Here is a 15,910-nt window from a genome sequence, read left to right as displayed (position 1 = left end):
CCAGTGAGTGACAAAAACTTCCGGTTCACGCGGTTGGGTTATATGTAAAAGTCGTGACTGGTAAAAAAACGGAAAAAAAGTTTAGGGTCGGGCGGTACGGATTAGGGTCGGTCGGTCGGTCGGGTAACCGGAAACACACTTTTTTTTTTTTTGGCCTAACATCCCTTAATTTCATTATTACACACACTTTGACCTCATCAAGATTTCAGTGGATTTGGTAATGTTATAAAGTGGGATTAGCAACCACGACGAATTCCTTTGTCTCAAGAAACCACGAGGTGATTTTTACTTCCCCCAACACCTTAGATAACATTCCAATCTCTGATTTATTTACCTCGCGTCTCCCGCGCGCATATTCAAACTCTCTTTGTCTCCTCCTCTCTGCCTCGCACCCCTCCCTTCTCATACTGCGCAGCCGCATACAGGACACGCCCTAAGAGCTCAGTCGCTTGCTTGGCAGCAAGGAGAAAACATCTCTCTCCCTCTCTATCTCTCCCCTCGCTTCCCCCCTCACACACACACACAGACAGACACACGCTCACACACACACGCTCATCAAGTACTACTTCACTGTTTGTGCCTTGTATATATATTGCTGCTGACCATATTGAATGTATTCAACTGCTATTACCCATTTAGTATCATTATAATAAATTCAATTATTCTGTTAAACTGTGCTTGTCTGTTTTTTGCTGCTGTATTCTCGAAGTCACACAATCTCAAAGAACTCCAAATTGCCTTCACCCAAGAGTATATGAATGCTATTGGCTGTAGTGTCTATGTAATACAGTAAGTAATACATTATTGCTGCATCAGTAGTGATCATAATTTGGAATACACCATAATTTAGCTGTTTGGTAATTTATTATTAAACACCAAAATTAATGGTATTATTAATGAGACTGATTTAATGAGACTGATCACTTAGGACCAATTGCACCCACACAGCGTTTATGTAGAGAGCATGCACACTAGACAGCGTTTATGTAGAGTATGTTATGCACAACCTGTCAACCTCGATTACAATTTCCTATCTCTGTATTGGCCTAATTTAATGTTTTTAAGTAATTATTTTTTTCGACTAAAATGAATAACTAAAACTGGACTAAAACCCTTTGTTTTCGTCGACTAAAACTAGACCAAAACTATCAAGGATGGAATTGACTAAAATGTGACTAAAACTAATAAGCATTTCGTCCAAAAGACTAAGACAAAAACTAAATCAAAAATGGCTGCCAAAAACAACACTGATGGACAGATGTCCTGACATTTTCCTTTAGAATTTGCTGGTATAATTCAGAATTCATTGTTCCGTCAATGATGGCAAGCTGTCCTGGCCCAGATGCAGCAAAACGGGCCCAAACCATGATACTACCGCCACCATGTTTCACAGATGGGATAAGGTTCTTATGCTGGAATCCAGTGTTTTCCTTTTTCCAAACATAACGCTTCTCATTTAAACCAAAAAATTCTATTTTGGTCTCATCCATCCACAAAACATTTTTCCAATAGCCTTCTGGCTTGTTTACGTGATTTTTAGCAAACTGCAGACGAGCAGCAGTGTTCTTTTTGGAGAGCAGTGGCTTTCTCCTTGCAACCCTGCTATGCACACCATTGTTGTTCAGTGTTCTCCTGATGGTGGACTCATGAACATTAACATTGGCTAATGTGAGAGAGGCCTTCAGTTGCTTAGAAGTTACCCTGTGGTCCTTTGTGACCTCGCTGAATATTACACGCCTTGCTCTTGGAGTGATCTTTGTTGGTTGACCACTCCTGGGGAGGGTAACAATGGTCTTGAATTTCCTCCATTTGTACACAATCTGTCTGACTGTGGATTGGTGGAGTCCAGACTCTTTAGAGATGGTTTTGTAACCTTTTCCAGCCTGATGAGCATCAACAACACTTTTTCTGAGGTCCCCAGAAATCTCCTTTGTTCGTGCCATGATACACTCCCACAAACGTGTTGTGAAGATGAGACTTTGATAGATCCCTGTGCTTTAAATAAAACAGGGTGCCCATTCACACCTGATTGTCATTCCATTGATTGAAAACACCTGACTCTAATTTCACCTTCAAATTAACTGCTAATCTTAGAGGTTCACGTACTTTTGCCACTCACAGATATGTAATATTGGATCATTTTCCTCAATAAATAAATGACCAAGTATAATATTTTTGTCTCATGTGTTTAACTGGGTTCTCTTTATCTACTTTTAGGACTTGTGTGAAAATCTGATGATGTTTTAGGTCATATTTATGCAGAAATATAGAAAATTCTAAAGGGTTCACAAACTTTCAAGCATCACTGTAGGTCAGTGTACACACTGCAGTGCTTTTCCTCTAAAACCTGTATGTGCTTGACAGGTCTCTGTTATGTTAACACGGGTGAATGCTACAATGGTGATGTCAATATCACTATCTCAGGAAAGCCATGCCAGTACTGGGCAAGCAACTTCCCTCACAAAATTACGTACGTATTAGTATCTTCCTTAGTTATTATGTGTATAGTTGCGGTCAGGAGTTTACATACATTTATCAGGGACATAAATGTCATGGCAATATTGGGCTTTCAATGATTTCTTTGAACTGGGTTTTTTTGTTTGTTTGTTTTTTCTGTGGCAGAACGAACATGCATCTTAAATAGAAAAAAATCAAGATTTTGTTGCACAAGTCTTAATTTATTTTAGGTTTTCTGAAGAGTCAAAATTAACAACTGTATATTTAAGTTATTCCACAAAATCGAGTCATACATGAGCTGATAGCCAATGAGGTGTATAGCGCCGAGTCGGCTATAAGTCATGTACTTGAGATTGAGTGTAATAACTGTTTTATTATATCCACATTCACTGGATCTTGAGAAACAGAGCATTTTTATTGTTATTTTTTGCAAATTTGATAAATAAAACCTTTATACAAAACATTTGACAAAATTTTCGCTTAGAATGTAAACAAACCGACAGTAGCAATTTGTGAAAAATGCCTTATGTCTTAATAAATAAAAAAAGACATGTTCTTACCATCAAATACTTTTATTCCATATATATATTTTTTTTTTTGAGGGGGGGTTGTCTTCAAGTAGAGTTTTTATTTCATCCTCAGTTGGTTGAGCAACATGCTCTGCCATTTTGTTTTTCTTTACTCACAGTATATGATCTGGTAGCCAAGTAGTAGAGTAGCCAATCAGAGCATGCGATTGCTCATATCCAGTGAATATGGATGGAATAAAACCTGTTATGTCATATGATTTTTGTTTAATTGAGTTAGCCGGATTGCATCAGCTGAGAGAGATGTAGCCCTCAAAAACTGGATCCATGTTTTAAACATTACTCTGTCATATTCCTTATAAAACTCTGCTGTTGGACATTTATTCACAATGGCATTTGTTTCCAGTGAATTCAATGTAACAGAGCTGAAACTGCCAGAGAATTTCTGCAGGAATCCTGATAAGAGACCCAGTGGGCCATGGTGCTTCACTAGTGACCCCACTGTCAGGACAGAGAAATGTGCAGTTCCAAAATGTGGTATGGACCTGAAAGCATTCTGCACTGAACACTATAACCTGGAAAGCCTTTAACAAGCAACTAGGGACCTCATTTATAAAACTTTGTGTATATTCCATCATAAAAGTGTGCATACACACAAAAACCAGGAATGTTGAGGAACCACTATTACAACCCCAAATCAGAAAAAAGTTGGGACGGTGTTTTGAAATTGTAATTAAAACTGAACACAATGATTTGTAAATAATCTTTGACCTATATTACACTTCAGTACAACAACAACACATTATTTGATGTTTTACCTCATGAATTTTTTTTTTTTTAATTAACCCCTTCGGACATAATCTGTACAGTTGTATACATGAAGTTCCATAGCATTTTTCCTTGTGTCCAACACATTTCAGTTTTCATTCTTACAACATATTTCAAAAGAAGTTGGGACAGTAAAGCATTTGCTACTTTTATAATGTTGCCATTCCTTCTCACAACACTTAAAAGATGTTTAGGAACTGAAGACACCAAGTGATGAAGTGTTTCAGGTGTTATTTTGTCCCATTCTTCCTGAAAACAGGTCTTAAGGTGTGCAATGGTCCAGGGTTGTCATTGTCGTATTTTTTTCTTTCAAAATTTGCCACATATTCTCTATTGGAGACAGAACAGACAGGCACCCTCTTCTTCCACAGCCATTCCTTTGTAATATGTGAAGAATGTTGGTTTTGCATTCTCTTGTTGAAATATCCCTAGAAAAGTTGTCTTGAAAGCAGAATATGTTGCTCCAAAATCTCAATGTGCTTTTCTGCATTAATGCAATAAAAAGTTTGTTACCTTTGCCAAGGGCACTGACACAACCCCATACCATGACAGACCCTGGCTTTTGGACTTGTTGCTGGTAACAGACTGGATGGTACTTTTTGTCTTTGGTCTGAAGCACACAGCACCGCAGTTAATATAAGGCTTCCTTTTTGCACAGAAAAGTTTTAACTAGCATTTGTGGATGTAACTCCGTATTCTACTGCTTGACAAAGGTTTGCCAAGGTAATCCTGAGCCCATGTGATTATATCAGCTATAGATGAATGATGGTTCTTGATGCAGTACCATCTGAGGGATCAGAGATCATGGGTATTCAGCTTCGGGTTGCACCCTTGCCATTTACACACTGGAATTCCTCCAGATTCCTTGGATTGTTTAATGATATTTTGCACCATAGAGGGTGAATTATGCAAATCCCTTCATATCTTCCTTTGAGGAACATTGTTTTTAAACATCTCAGTAATTTTCTCATGCATTTGTTTACAAACTGGAGATTCTTAACTCATCTTTGCTAGTCAAAGCTTAGGCCTTTCCTAGATATTGATTTTGTACTAAATCATGATTACAATAACCTGTTGACATCACCTGTTTCAAGTCACATCATTATTTAATTGTTTTACCTCATTACTAGCCCTAAATTGCTCCCGTCCCAACTTTTTCTGAAATGTGTTGCAGGCCTGAAATGCAGTAATGGATGTATATTAACAAATGAAACGAAGTTGACCAGACAAAACATGAAATAGCTTGGGTTCATACTGTCTGCAATGAAATACAAATCAAAGTAAATTTAGAAGTCACTGCCTTTTTTGCATTTTCCATATCATCCCAACCTTTTTCTGATTTGGGGTTGTAAATAAACTAAACAAAATAAAAGGGGTTATGTCCAAAATACCAATTCCATTAAAAGAGGTTGTTAAAAATGTAGCTATACCTATAATGTTTGTCCTCAGCTGTTCACTGTTGACACATGACGTCCATTTAGATGAACAGTACACTCATCAGGTGGGTAGAGATGTCAATCGGTTAATCGAGTTGTTATTTAGGGAAGATAAGGAGGGGGAGCCTCCTGATCTGTGACATGTTGTGGAGCACAGCACATGCTCCCGCAGTCCGGCAGACTTTTTATGGTTGGTATATCGGTCCCCCACCTGCCGCATACAGACAACGCCATCATTCTTTATGCAGCAACATGAGTGCTGTAATTTGCTCTGATTACATTTAGGAAACCAAACATTGCTGCAAATTGCACTGTGATATTGGCCTTTTCACGCAATGTGCAAGGAACTCTGATGTACCGACTTGTCAGTTTAATTATGCCAATCATTAAAGCTGACATGATGAAACTTCAGGATGGCTGGGGTTGTTAAGACCTGTAAGCGGACAAGTGTATATTGGTCCTCTAAACCTGAGACCAACTTGGCACATACTGTAGTTCCAAGAGAAAGGCTCTTGGAAATTTAAATCGGATCATTACACAGTCATCATGGCAAGAAAATCTTTGTGGTGTCTAAAAACACATTCTCACTTTATTTTTCCAATGGTGTAGTCTTCTAACAATACCAAAAACACCACTGTGCCATAAACAGTACACATCATTCTTTAGCCTATTTATAGCATTATGTAGCCTATTAATAGATGTGTAAATGTGTGGAATCACTTCACAGCTGTTTGCAACTGTTTTAAATGCCTACAGTTAATACCAATACATGACAATTTACTATTTCGTTTTATAGGGAATTACATTTTTAGTCTGCAAGTAGTTAATTGGAACAATAAATATCAATAAATAGAAACAGACAAATTAACCAGTCGACATAAATAATCTCATAAAAATTATGCTTGAAAAGAAAACCCATTTTTAAAATACATTAAAACATTTTTAAAGTTAGGAAGATAGATTATAATATAAACTAAAGATTCATGTGAATAACTGAAAATGAGCAGCTCACACAACTAAGATATCCATCTCCGAAAGTCACTTTCGATGCAGAATGGACAATTTCATGGAGGCCGCCATTGAAAATATTTTAACCAATCACAAAAATCCCCCCGGTCGTTTCCGGCAATGCTCTGACATCATTTGGGCACAAGACACAGAAGCTCCGCATAGTGAGTAAGACTCGAAGCTGCCCCTGGCTGGAGACTATTTCATTAAAAGTTTATATGAAAAAAACAATTGAAATTCCATTTCTCTAACAAAAAAGTGGAGGGGGAAGATATTGCTGATGTTGCTGATCAACAGCAAGGGAATATTGAACAGCTGATGTACTCCTATGTGACTGAATGGAGGGAAGCAACTTTTCATATTTATATCCCCGGTTCAAGTAGTGCTGCCGTGACAGCCTCATTCTGCAGAGTATAATCTTGCTAGACTACATACAAACAGATCTGCATACAATCTGACTTACCTAAATCTGTTGAAGAGGCTAGTGCGCGAGTTTTTACACGTTCCTGGCAGCGTAAGCACTTGTTAGCACGCTTAGCATGCTCTCGACTCATTCATGAAAAACTTTCTCGTCAAGACGTCACCAGGCTGGCCTACTGTAATTACCGTAGTAGAGTATCCAACACCCGCAGCAATGCAAAAAGAGGGTAAACAAACACTGCTTCATGCAGCTCGTATGCTCAGAACATTCTGAAGAAAATTGTTTTGCTCAAACAACTCGTATGCACCAGCATTAGGAATACCATACAAGTCAGCACTGAATCCAGATGCGGTTCCCTCAATCGTCAGCCAAAAAGCGGACAAGACAAATGAGATAAAGGGTTCAAAGGGTAAGAAAACACCTTTTATGGCTTCCCTAAATTTTTATTAAGCGTGATGTGTTATTTTGAGTTCCTTTGGGCATAAACGTAATAATTGCTGAAGTGAAGCAGCCTGATGTTTGTTGGGTGTCTTGCTTTGATTCAGTGTTGTCAAAAAACCCTCGGTAATGACTAACTAAAATAACTCGCGTGTGTGTGTGTATATATATATATATATATATATATATATATATATATGCTCTCAACTCATTCATGGAAAACTTCATCAAGACGTTACCAGGCTCGCCTACCATAATTACCGTAGTAGACAGTCCAACCCCCGCAGCAATGCAGAAAGAGGGTAAACAAACACTGCTTTACTATACAGGATTCATGTGAACATTACCTGAGGATGCAACAATGGCAGAAGTGAAAAAACTAGCCTGCATCAATTCGTAAAGTACAAAAAGGTAAGAAGGTAATGGATAAATGCCATTTGCCGCACAGGGACAGACCTCTCACAGGCTGACAGGTCCTTTGGGTGCAAAAACAGCAGATTTGCAGCTCATGTGCTTGGAACATTTTGAAGAAAATTGTTTCACTCAAACAACTCTGATGCACCGGGCATTAGGAATCGTACAAGCCAGTGCTTGTACGGTTCCCAAAATCTTCGGCCAAAAAGCAGATAAGACAAACGAGACAACAGTCAGTAGTCCGCATGAGAAGTTTAAAGGGTAAGAAAACACTTTTTATGGCTTCCCTAACTTTTTATTAAGCGTGATATGTTTAGTTCCTTTGGGCATAAATGTAATAATTGCTGATGCAGCTAAGCAGCTTGATGTTTGTTGGATGACAAGTGTATTGCTTTGATTTAGTGTTGTCAGAAAAGCCTTGGTAATGCCTAATTAAAACAACTCTATTGTTCACTTGTGTGTAACCAACTGATATGGTAATGCTTGTTTATCATGATCTTTATCGTTATTCGTGTCATTGTCATAATGTACAAAGTAAGGAATTATAAAGTACCAAGGAATATCCAAATAATGTTCTCGGATAGAGAGGGGGGCTATAATTTTAGGGGGAAATTGAAAATTCGCAGTGTTAGGACAATGTTAAAAATGTTCAGTATCTCTATTTGTGGAGTAAAGCTATGGAACAGTTTGAATGTGGAGCTCATGAAATGTACAACTATAAACCAGTTCAAAAAAAGGTATAAGGAACAGATCTTTACGAGGTATAGACCCTTTTCAGTCACGTGACCTTCGTAAACGCGACCACCATTTTGGACATGTAGCGGACTTCGGCTCGAATTGGTTTGAATGCGAGGAAGGCGACAAACGGAGAACATACAAGAAAAAGGAGCGAGATGCAGAAAACACCTTCGCTATCCAGCGACGTAGGGCATTTACAGGGCGAGCAGAGGGAGAAATAACAACAGTAACGACACATTAGCAACGCCGTACAGAAATAACGGTTTATGGCAGAGACCCTTTCGGTTCTCGCTCATCTAGCTGCTACAATGACTGCTTAGACTGCAACAATAATACCTAACACACATTTAAGTATCCGTCGTAAAGACGTGAAACTCGTCGAGTGACGAGTGTGTTCATCGATAAGCTAACACAATCTAAAAGTAGACATACCATCACACTGCCCTGGCGCTGTATACAGTTTACCTTCTATGGTTTGTGCACTGGCTATTTGCCATTACTTTCTCCAACCGTTGTTAGAGATTACAGGGAACGGCCTGGATTTAAGAGACAAATACATGTTCCTCTTGTTTTGAACACTTAGCCCATGTTTACATTAGACCGTATCAGCGGATCATCAGATTAACGTTTTTAAAAGCGATTAGTGTGCACACAGCAACACCAATACACGATTCGTCTGCACACAGCAACACCAATACACGATTCGTCTGCACACAGCAACACCAATACACGGATACGCTCGGCTCCGCAGGCATCCTGCGCTCCAAATCACTCCGCCCTGAACAGCGAGTGCCCTCTGGAGGGTGCGCACTCCGGCCCTGCGCAGCTCACACAGCGCGCGAGTGAAGTGCACGAGCCACGATTCGGGACTGAGCCGCTGTGTGTGTGATCCCAGCGCAGATCACTTACCACTCGCAAGTGGAAGGATGGCAAGCCTAAAGACAATCGTTTTTTTTTTTTTTGTTACATAGTCAAGAGAGGTGTCGGATCACTGGATCCAGTGTAAATAGCTGCCGGAGCCAACGCCCGAGGTTCCGGAGCGCGCTCCGGCTTGCTCCCCCTCAAATTAAGCGCTGTTTGTAGGACACTGCCTCTGATCTGTCCTACAGTCTACCAACAGCAAAGGAACACAACGCCAGCTAATGTCGTTAGCTAATAGCTACTACAGAAGAACAAAGAGGTTACAATGGGTTATTTTAGCCTATTTGGTTACACACTCGCCGCCACAGAATGTTAACAGCAATGTAATGCCTTTTCTGGCTAATTTTATTCGTCTTACCTCCAACAAAGTGGTCACTGCACAAGCGCTGGTATGCCGAGGGCTGCCAATCTGTTAATGGCCGCTATCCATCTTCTCCGTCGGGATCCGATAAAATGATAAACCTTGCCTTGTTTGTTGATGGTTACTACATCCAGGTGCACAACAATATAGTGGCATGATGGAAGTCTTGCTGAAAATAAACACTTTCTTTGCTGCCGTTCCTCAATGCTGGCTGTGGTAAACTACTGGTAGTACATGTCCAAAATGGCGGCCGCGTTTGTCGTGACGTCACGTGAAAAGGGTCCATAGGGAGGAGGAATTACAATAACATGCTATTGATAATATAAGTGTATATGTGTGGGTATGAGTACATACGGATATATTATCTAAAAAGTGAGTATTTGTATATATATGTATGTATAGTGCATAACTGTATATAATATATAAGCATAATATGTATGTACTGTATATATGTATTGTATGTGTGTATATATGCATAGCATAAGTATTTGTATATATATGATTTGATTTGGGCGATATTATACCATGTTGGTATGTCTTGGTACAGGGTGGCCGCGGGTCCTTAAAAAGTCTTAAATTTAATTTTCCTAAAATAAGGCCATTAAAAAGTCTTATTGTCTTAAATTTCAAACCCCGTGGTCTTAAATTTTCAATCTTAAATTTATGGAGATTTTACTCAGTCATATCGTTAAAATGTGGTACACTTTGGATGGGGAAAAAGTTTAATCGTTTTTGATGCTCACAGTTGTACCGCGCAGGCTCCGAATCCACCGGTTGCTAGACACGCGCGTGCTTGACAACCGCTCAGTGTCTGATCTGTTGTGTGATGCTGCGTTCATTTGCTATGGGAATTATGGTAAATACCAAACGCCGACATGGAAAGCACACATGAACGCCCCCTCTTGTGGTATTTTCCACTGGGCAATTCGTAGAAAATTTTGATACACGAGTTGCCGAGATGAGATGAACTTTAACCTTTTCAACATGGCGGCGAGCGGTACAAGACACTTGAATGTTAAGCATTGTACGCTACTAAAGTTTTTTTTTTACTAGTGGGTAGTTTTTTGTGTCTATGCAATGTTGCGTCATTAACAAGTGTAATATAATACGTTAGAAATCCGTTTCCTTTAAAAATGTGTTGTTATGGTTTGTTTTTACCTATCCAGAGCAGACGCTATTGCTAACAATAGCTAACTAACTATTGCTAACTTGAATCTGGTCCACCATCTTTAATTTGTCAACAACAACAAAAGCATGTGAACACAACACACTGGTAAATACCACTTCCCAACTGGAAAATATCATCTTCCCATAGCACATAAACGCAGCATGAGTCCTATCGTGTGAGAGAGAGAGAGCAGCCCCGCCCCTCTCTGCTCCCTGACTCTCCCTTGATCAACGAGTCGGCGGGGAATTTGTGGTTATTATCGGTACAAACAGCGCGAATCACAACTTAAATGAGTGCGGTTCACTTTGACATTATTGTCAGTCCGTTAGATAAACATTTAATTTTATTAAAATCGAAAATTAATATTTAGAGCCTGTGGGCTACAAAAATAATAGTCATTAAAGTAGCCGGCTGGACTTAATTGTGTAGTCGGCTGTATGGCCGGCAGCCGGCGCTTGTGGAAAGCCCTGTCGAATCAGCTCTGCGCATGCGTCGTGCGGCACAAAAAAAAAATGGCAGCCACCATGAAGGAAGGAGATCCGGAGTTTTCAAACATTTGCTTAAGTGTGAAATCGCAAAATGGTATTCTAGCGAACAACAAAATAGTAAAGATTCAGAAAAACAAATCATTCAGTGATCATTTTAATAGTGTAATTTCATCCGAACTAGGCCTAACGGTCGATTTAGAACTACAAAAAGTCTGTGTGTCTGACATTTTAAGTACCTTTGTAAAAGTTTTGCAAATGTTGCAGTCAGCATTTAAAATGCTAACTTAAAGTTTTTGTACAAGTTTCAGTTGATTAAACTGTCATTTTATTAAATGTGTCTGCTTTTGTAATAAAAAAGTACTGAAAGAAAAAGCAAACACAGCATTGCGATTTCTTATCCATCCATTAAAAAAAAAATCCCTCCCTACTGAAATTTTTTTTGCTCACCCGGTGGACAGGAAACGGATTTTTTTTTAAGGATGGCCTTGGATTCAAACATTGTGACTGCATTCTGATTGTCACATAGTTACAAATTTATCCTATCCTCCTTATATTGTGTTCTGAGTGTGTGAATGCCTGTCAAGGAAAAGAAATGAAGTACTTATACTAGAATAGTGTTTTCTGGTGAATGTTTACAAGAACAATAAGTTACCTTAAATTATATAGTTGGTTTTTTTTTCAAAAGAGTATGTTTTTGCGTGACTTTAGATTTGGTCTTAATTTTTTTTGGAACATGGTCTTAAAAAGTCTTAAATTTAACTTGGACAAACCTGTAGACACCCTGTGGTATGTTGGTATGTTTTTTTTGTTGTTGTTGTTGATTTTGCTTTTTTTTGTATATATAGTTTATTATGGTGGAAAGTGACGTTTGATTAACGGTGGTATAGAGGGTTAGGATTTGATAAGTTATTTACTTCTTCCTAATCCTTTCTGAACATCATTATGTTATTGCCTTGTGGCTACGCTATTCTGTTTATGACGATGTTTTGATGATTTTATTTTAATTTTTTGGGGGTTTTTTTGTTTGTTTGTTTGTTTTATATCTTCTTTACTGTTCGGAATAAATCAATCAATCAATTGTCCGAAATGCTCGAGAAAATCAGTGAAGAAATGTCACTGGCGCTATGGTCCATTTTGTCGAATATGGCCGTTTATTGTAAGTGATGTCACACTTTACAGAAACCATTTGGAGTTCTTTTAGGTATACAGGAATTTGTTTATGGAATAGCCTACCTCAATTAGTTCAATCTAGTCAAACACATGATAATTTTAAGAAACAGGTGAAACAGTTTTTATGGAGTAAATTCCAAACCCAGTTTTATGATGTGTATATAACTAATTTTTAATCATTTTGGTGCTGTTTCTGTAATCTAGTTGTACTCTGTGATAATTACAGTTAGCATATATTTTTTTGTTTATGATTTTTTCATCATTGTTTATACAATTTTGTCAATTTATTATTGTCGCTTATATTTTATTGTTTCCTGCTGTCATCAAGAGGACCACATTAGAAATAAGTGTATTTTATACTTTGTGTCATCGTCAGTGCTATTTATACTGTATCTTTTTACATGTATGAATTTTACCAAATAAATCCACACCATACCAGCAGCTCGAGTGTTTCTAGCAGTATTTCCGCCTTTTTCGTACAAGTGCATCCTGCTATAATGTTCACATGAATTCTGTATAGTAAAGCAGTGTTTGTTTACCCTCTTTCTGCGTTGCTGTGGGGGTTGGACTGTCTACTATGGTAATTACGGTAGGCTAGCCTAGGGACGTCTTGATGAAGTTTTTCATGAATGAATTGAGAGCATGCTAAGTGTGCTAACGAGTAGTATAATGCATAGTTTCAGCCTCATTTTACAGGTAAAGAGTTCAGGTTTGTCCATAAGTCAGGGTTGCAGCTCATTAATACATTATTTTCAGGTGAAAAGATCAACATTGTCACCTTAGTAGACCTTTTGCTTTGCCCCTTCAGTACTGAAGAGCTACACTCAGCCCTGCGCCTAAATGACGTCACGCATTGCCCTTCCAATTGAGGTATTTCACCTGACGTCACAGGGTCACGTGACGCCCCGGTGTCCACCATTTTGGACGGCAAGCTAGCTAATGTCAACAACAGTAGCTAGTATGTTACTGTAGCAATATTTACGTTCAGTCATTTGGATGACTGTTAAAACCTTTCAGTCTCAAGTTTTTCCTTTACTGGATTTACTAGTTTACTGAGCTAGCGCGCGATGGCTCCCGGCTCGGCCGCCGAGCGCGCGATGGCTCCGGGCTCGGCCGCCGAGCGCGCGATGGCTCCGGGCTCGGCCGCCGAGCGCGCGATGGCTCCGGGCTCGGCCGCCGAGCGCGCGATGGCTCCCGGCTCGGTCGGAGAGCGCGCGATGGCTCCCGGCTCGGCCGGAGAGCGCGCGATGGCTCCCGGCTCGGCCGCCGAGCGCGCGATGGCTCCGGGCTCGGCCGCCGAGCGCGCGATGGCTCCGGGCTCGGCCGCCGAGCGCGCGATGGCTCCGGGCTCGGCCGCCGAGCGCGCGATGGCTCCGGGCTCGGCCGCCGAGCGCGCGATGGCTCCCGGCTCGGCCGGAGAGCGCGCGATGGCTCCCGGCTCGGCCGGAGAGCGCGCGATGGCTCCCGGCTCGGCCGGAGAGCGCGCTAGCTCAGTAAACTAGTAAATCCAGTAAAGGAAAAGCTTGAGACTGAAAGGTTTTAACAGTCATCCAAATGACTGAACGTAAATATTGCTACAGTAACATACTAGTTACTGTTGTTGACATTAGCTAGTGCTAACAGCTAGTTGCTAATACACTGCTACAACTACACCAACCCTAATAATACAGTTCTTGATCATTGCCTGGTAACAGCAAATTTATAACGGGCCATGTCTCAACAGACTAAGAAGTTATTTCAATGACATTTAATAGCATTTTGTTTATCCTGAGGACCGAAAGTAAATGAAAATGTGAACAAACCTTAGCTGTAATCAGATGGCGACCACCGGCTCCAGGGACGACCCGCTGATGTAGGCATGTTACCCAGCCTGACACAAAATATTTGTAGGCATCCAAACTCTTATACGCTTTCAGATCAATACCTGTGTATGGCGATGGGTTTTTAACGACATAGGTATACAGATCATGTGGGCCGAAGTCAGGTAAAGACGAGGGCTTCGTGTACTTCCGTACGTCAGTGAACAATCCTGGTGGAAGCAGGTAAACGTCGTTCTCTAAGCCTGCTAACCTCAATTTTTGCAAATCCCTCTCCCTCTGCTCGCCCTGTAAATGCCCTACGTCGCTGGATAGTGAAGGTGTTTTCTGCATCTCGCTCCTTTTTCTTTTATGTTTTTCGTTTGTCGCCTTCCTCGCATTCAAACTGATTCGAGCCGTGCCATCCAAAATGGCAGCGTCACATGACTTGGTCACGTGAGTGAAATACCTCAATAGGCAACATGGCAGCCTACTGGTTGCATTAGAGTAGCAATACAAAAACGATCACAACTCTCTTACAAATGGTCAAACGTGCCTGAAACTTTTCTTACAGACTCTCAATATTACAAGCTACCAACCCATGCATGTATTTACTTTACGTTTTCTATTCCTTTATGGTTTCTCATGTCCATGAAGCTACCGTATTACGGAGGGGCATAATTTCATGTGAAGTGTAACGCAGAGGCCCCAGAACACTGAGAGTGTAGAGTACTTTTAAAGAGGAATTTTATCATAGGCTAATAACTTACAGCCGAGGGTGCTCCTTATCTGTGCAGTTTATTAGGTTTACAGAGAGATAAAAAAAAAGAAATAAAAATTCAGTAGTTTTTATTTTAAACTTACAGAATATTTTAGGTTATATTTTTTCTATTTTAGTGGAACTATCATAGTAATTATGTAACACTGCATGTATACTTGACACTTTTCACAAAGAAAATATTATTTTTAATATACTCAGTCATTTGTGTATTAAGTTGTTCTGTGTTTTCTCTCCACACAGGTGAGACGTCACCACCCCCTGTCCAAGTAAAGAACGTGTCTGAGCGCTACAGTCAAACTAACTGTTTACAGGGCAATGGGGATAGCTACAATGGAACACTCTCAGTGACTCTGCATGGACACACCTGCCTGGATTGGAACCTTCCCAAAACGAAAGCTTTGAGTGTGCGTAAGGATTTCAACCCTGAGGTTACTCTATTGAAAAACTACTGCAGGAACCCAGACGGAGATTTGGAGGGACCATGGTGCTTTGTGAAAGATGCGGAAAATCTTACCATAGACTACTGTAATTTGGAGCTCTGTGGTGAGTTTAGCCCCAAAATATTATATTTTATAAGTTTAAAAGAGGCGGCACGGTGGTGTAGTGGTTAGCGCTGTCGCCTCACAGCAAGAAGGTCCTGGGTTCGAGCCCCGGGGCCGGCGAGGGCCTTTCTGTGTGGAGTTTGCATGTTCTCCCCGTGTCCGCGTGGGTTTCCTCCGGGTGCTCCGGTTTCCCCCACAGTCCAAAGACATGCAGGTTAGGTTAACTGGTGACTCTAAATTGACCGTAGGTGTGAATGTGAGTGTGAATGGTTGTCTGTGTCTAAGTGTCAGCCCTGTGATGACCTGGCGACTTGTCCAGGGTGTACCCCGCCTTTCGCCCGTAGTCAGCTGGGATAGGCTCCAGCTTGCCTGCGACCCTGTAGAAGGATAAAGCTGTGGAAGGATAAATTCTGTGG

At 40.4% G+C, this 15,910-nt stretch overlaps 1 protein-coding gene across 2 annotated transcripts in view; it reads left to right on the top strand.

Moving 5' to 3' along the window:
- f2 (coagulation factor II (thrombin)) overlaps positions 1-15,910 on the top strand; it is a 42,757-nt gene that overhangs the window by 15,581 nt on the left and 11,266 nt on the right. For both annotated transcript variants that reach the window (XM_060911246.1, XM_060911245.1), the window contains exons 5-7: positions 2,365-2,470; positions 3,391-3,521; positions 15,193-15,495. In XM_060911246.1, the coding sequence (XP_060767229.1) occupies positions 2,365-2,470; positions 3,391-3,521; positions 15,193-15,495 (540 nt within the window). The remainder of the gene's footprint in view (positions 1-2,364; positions 2,471-3,390; positions 3,522-15,192; positions 15,496-15,910) is intronic.

This window comes from Neoarius graeffei, chromosome 27, assembly GCF_027579695.1.
Source record: "Neoarius graeffei isolate fNeoGra1 chromosome 27, fNeoGra1.pri, whole genome shotgun sequence".
NCBI classification, from domain to species: Eukaryota; Metazoa; Chordata; class Actinopteri; order Siluriformes; family Ariidae; genus Neoarius; species Neoarius graeffei.
Note: the sequence above shows the minus strand (reverse complement) of the source record. Positions and strands in the feature narration are given on the sequence as shown.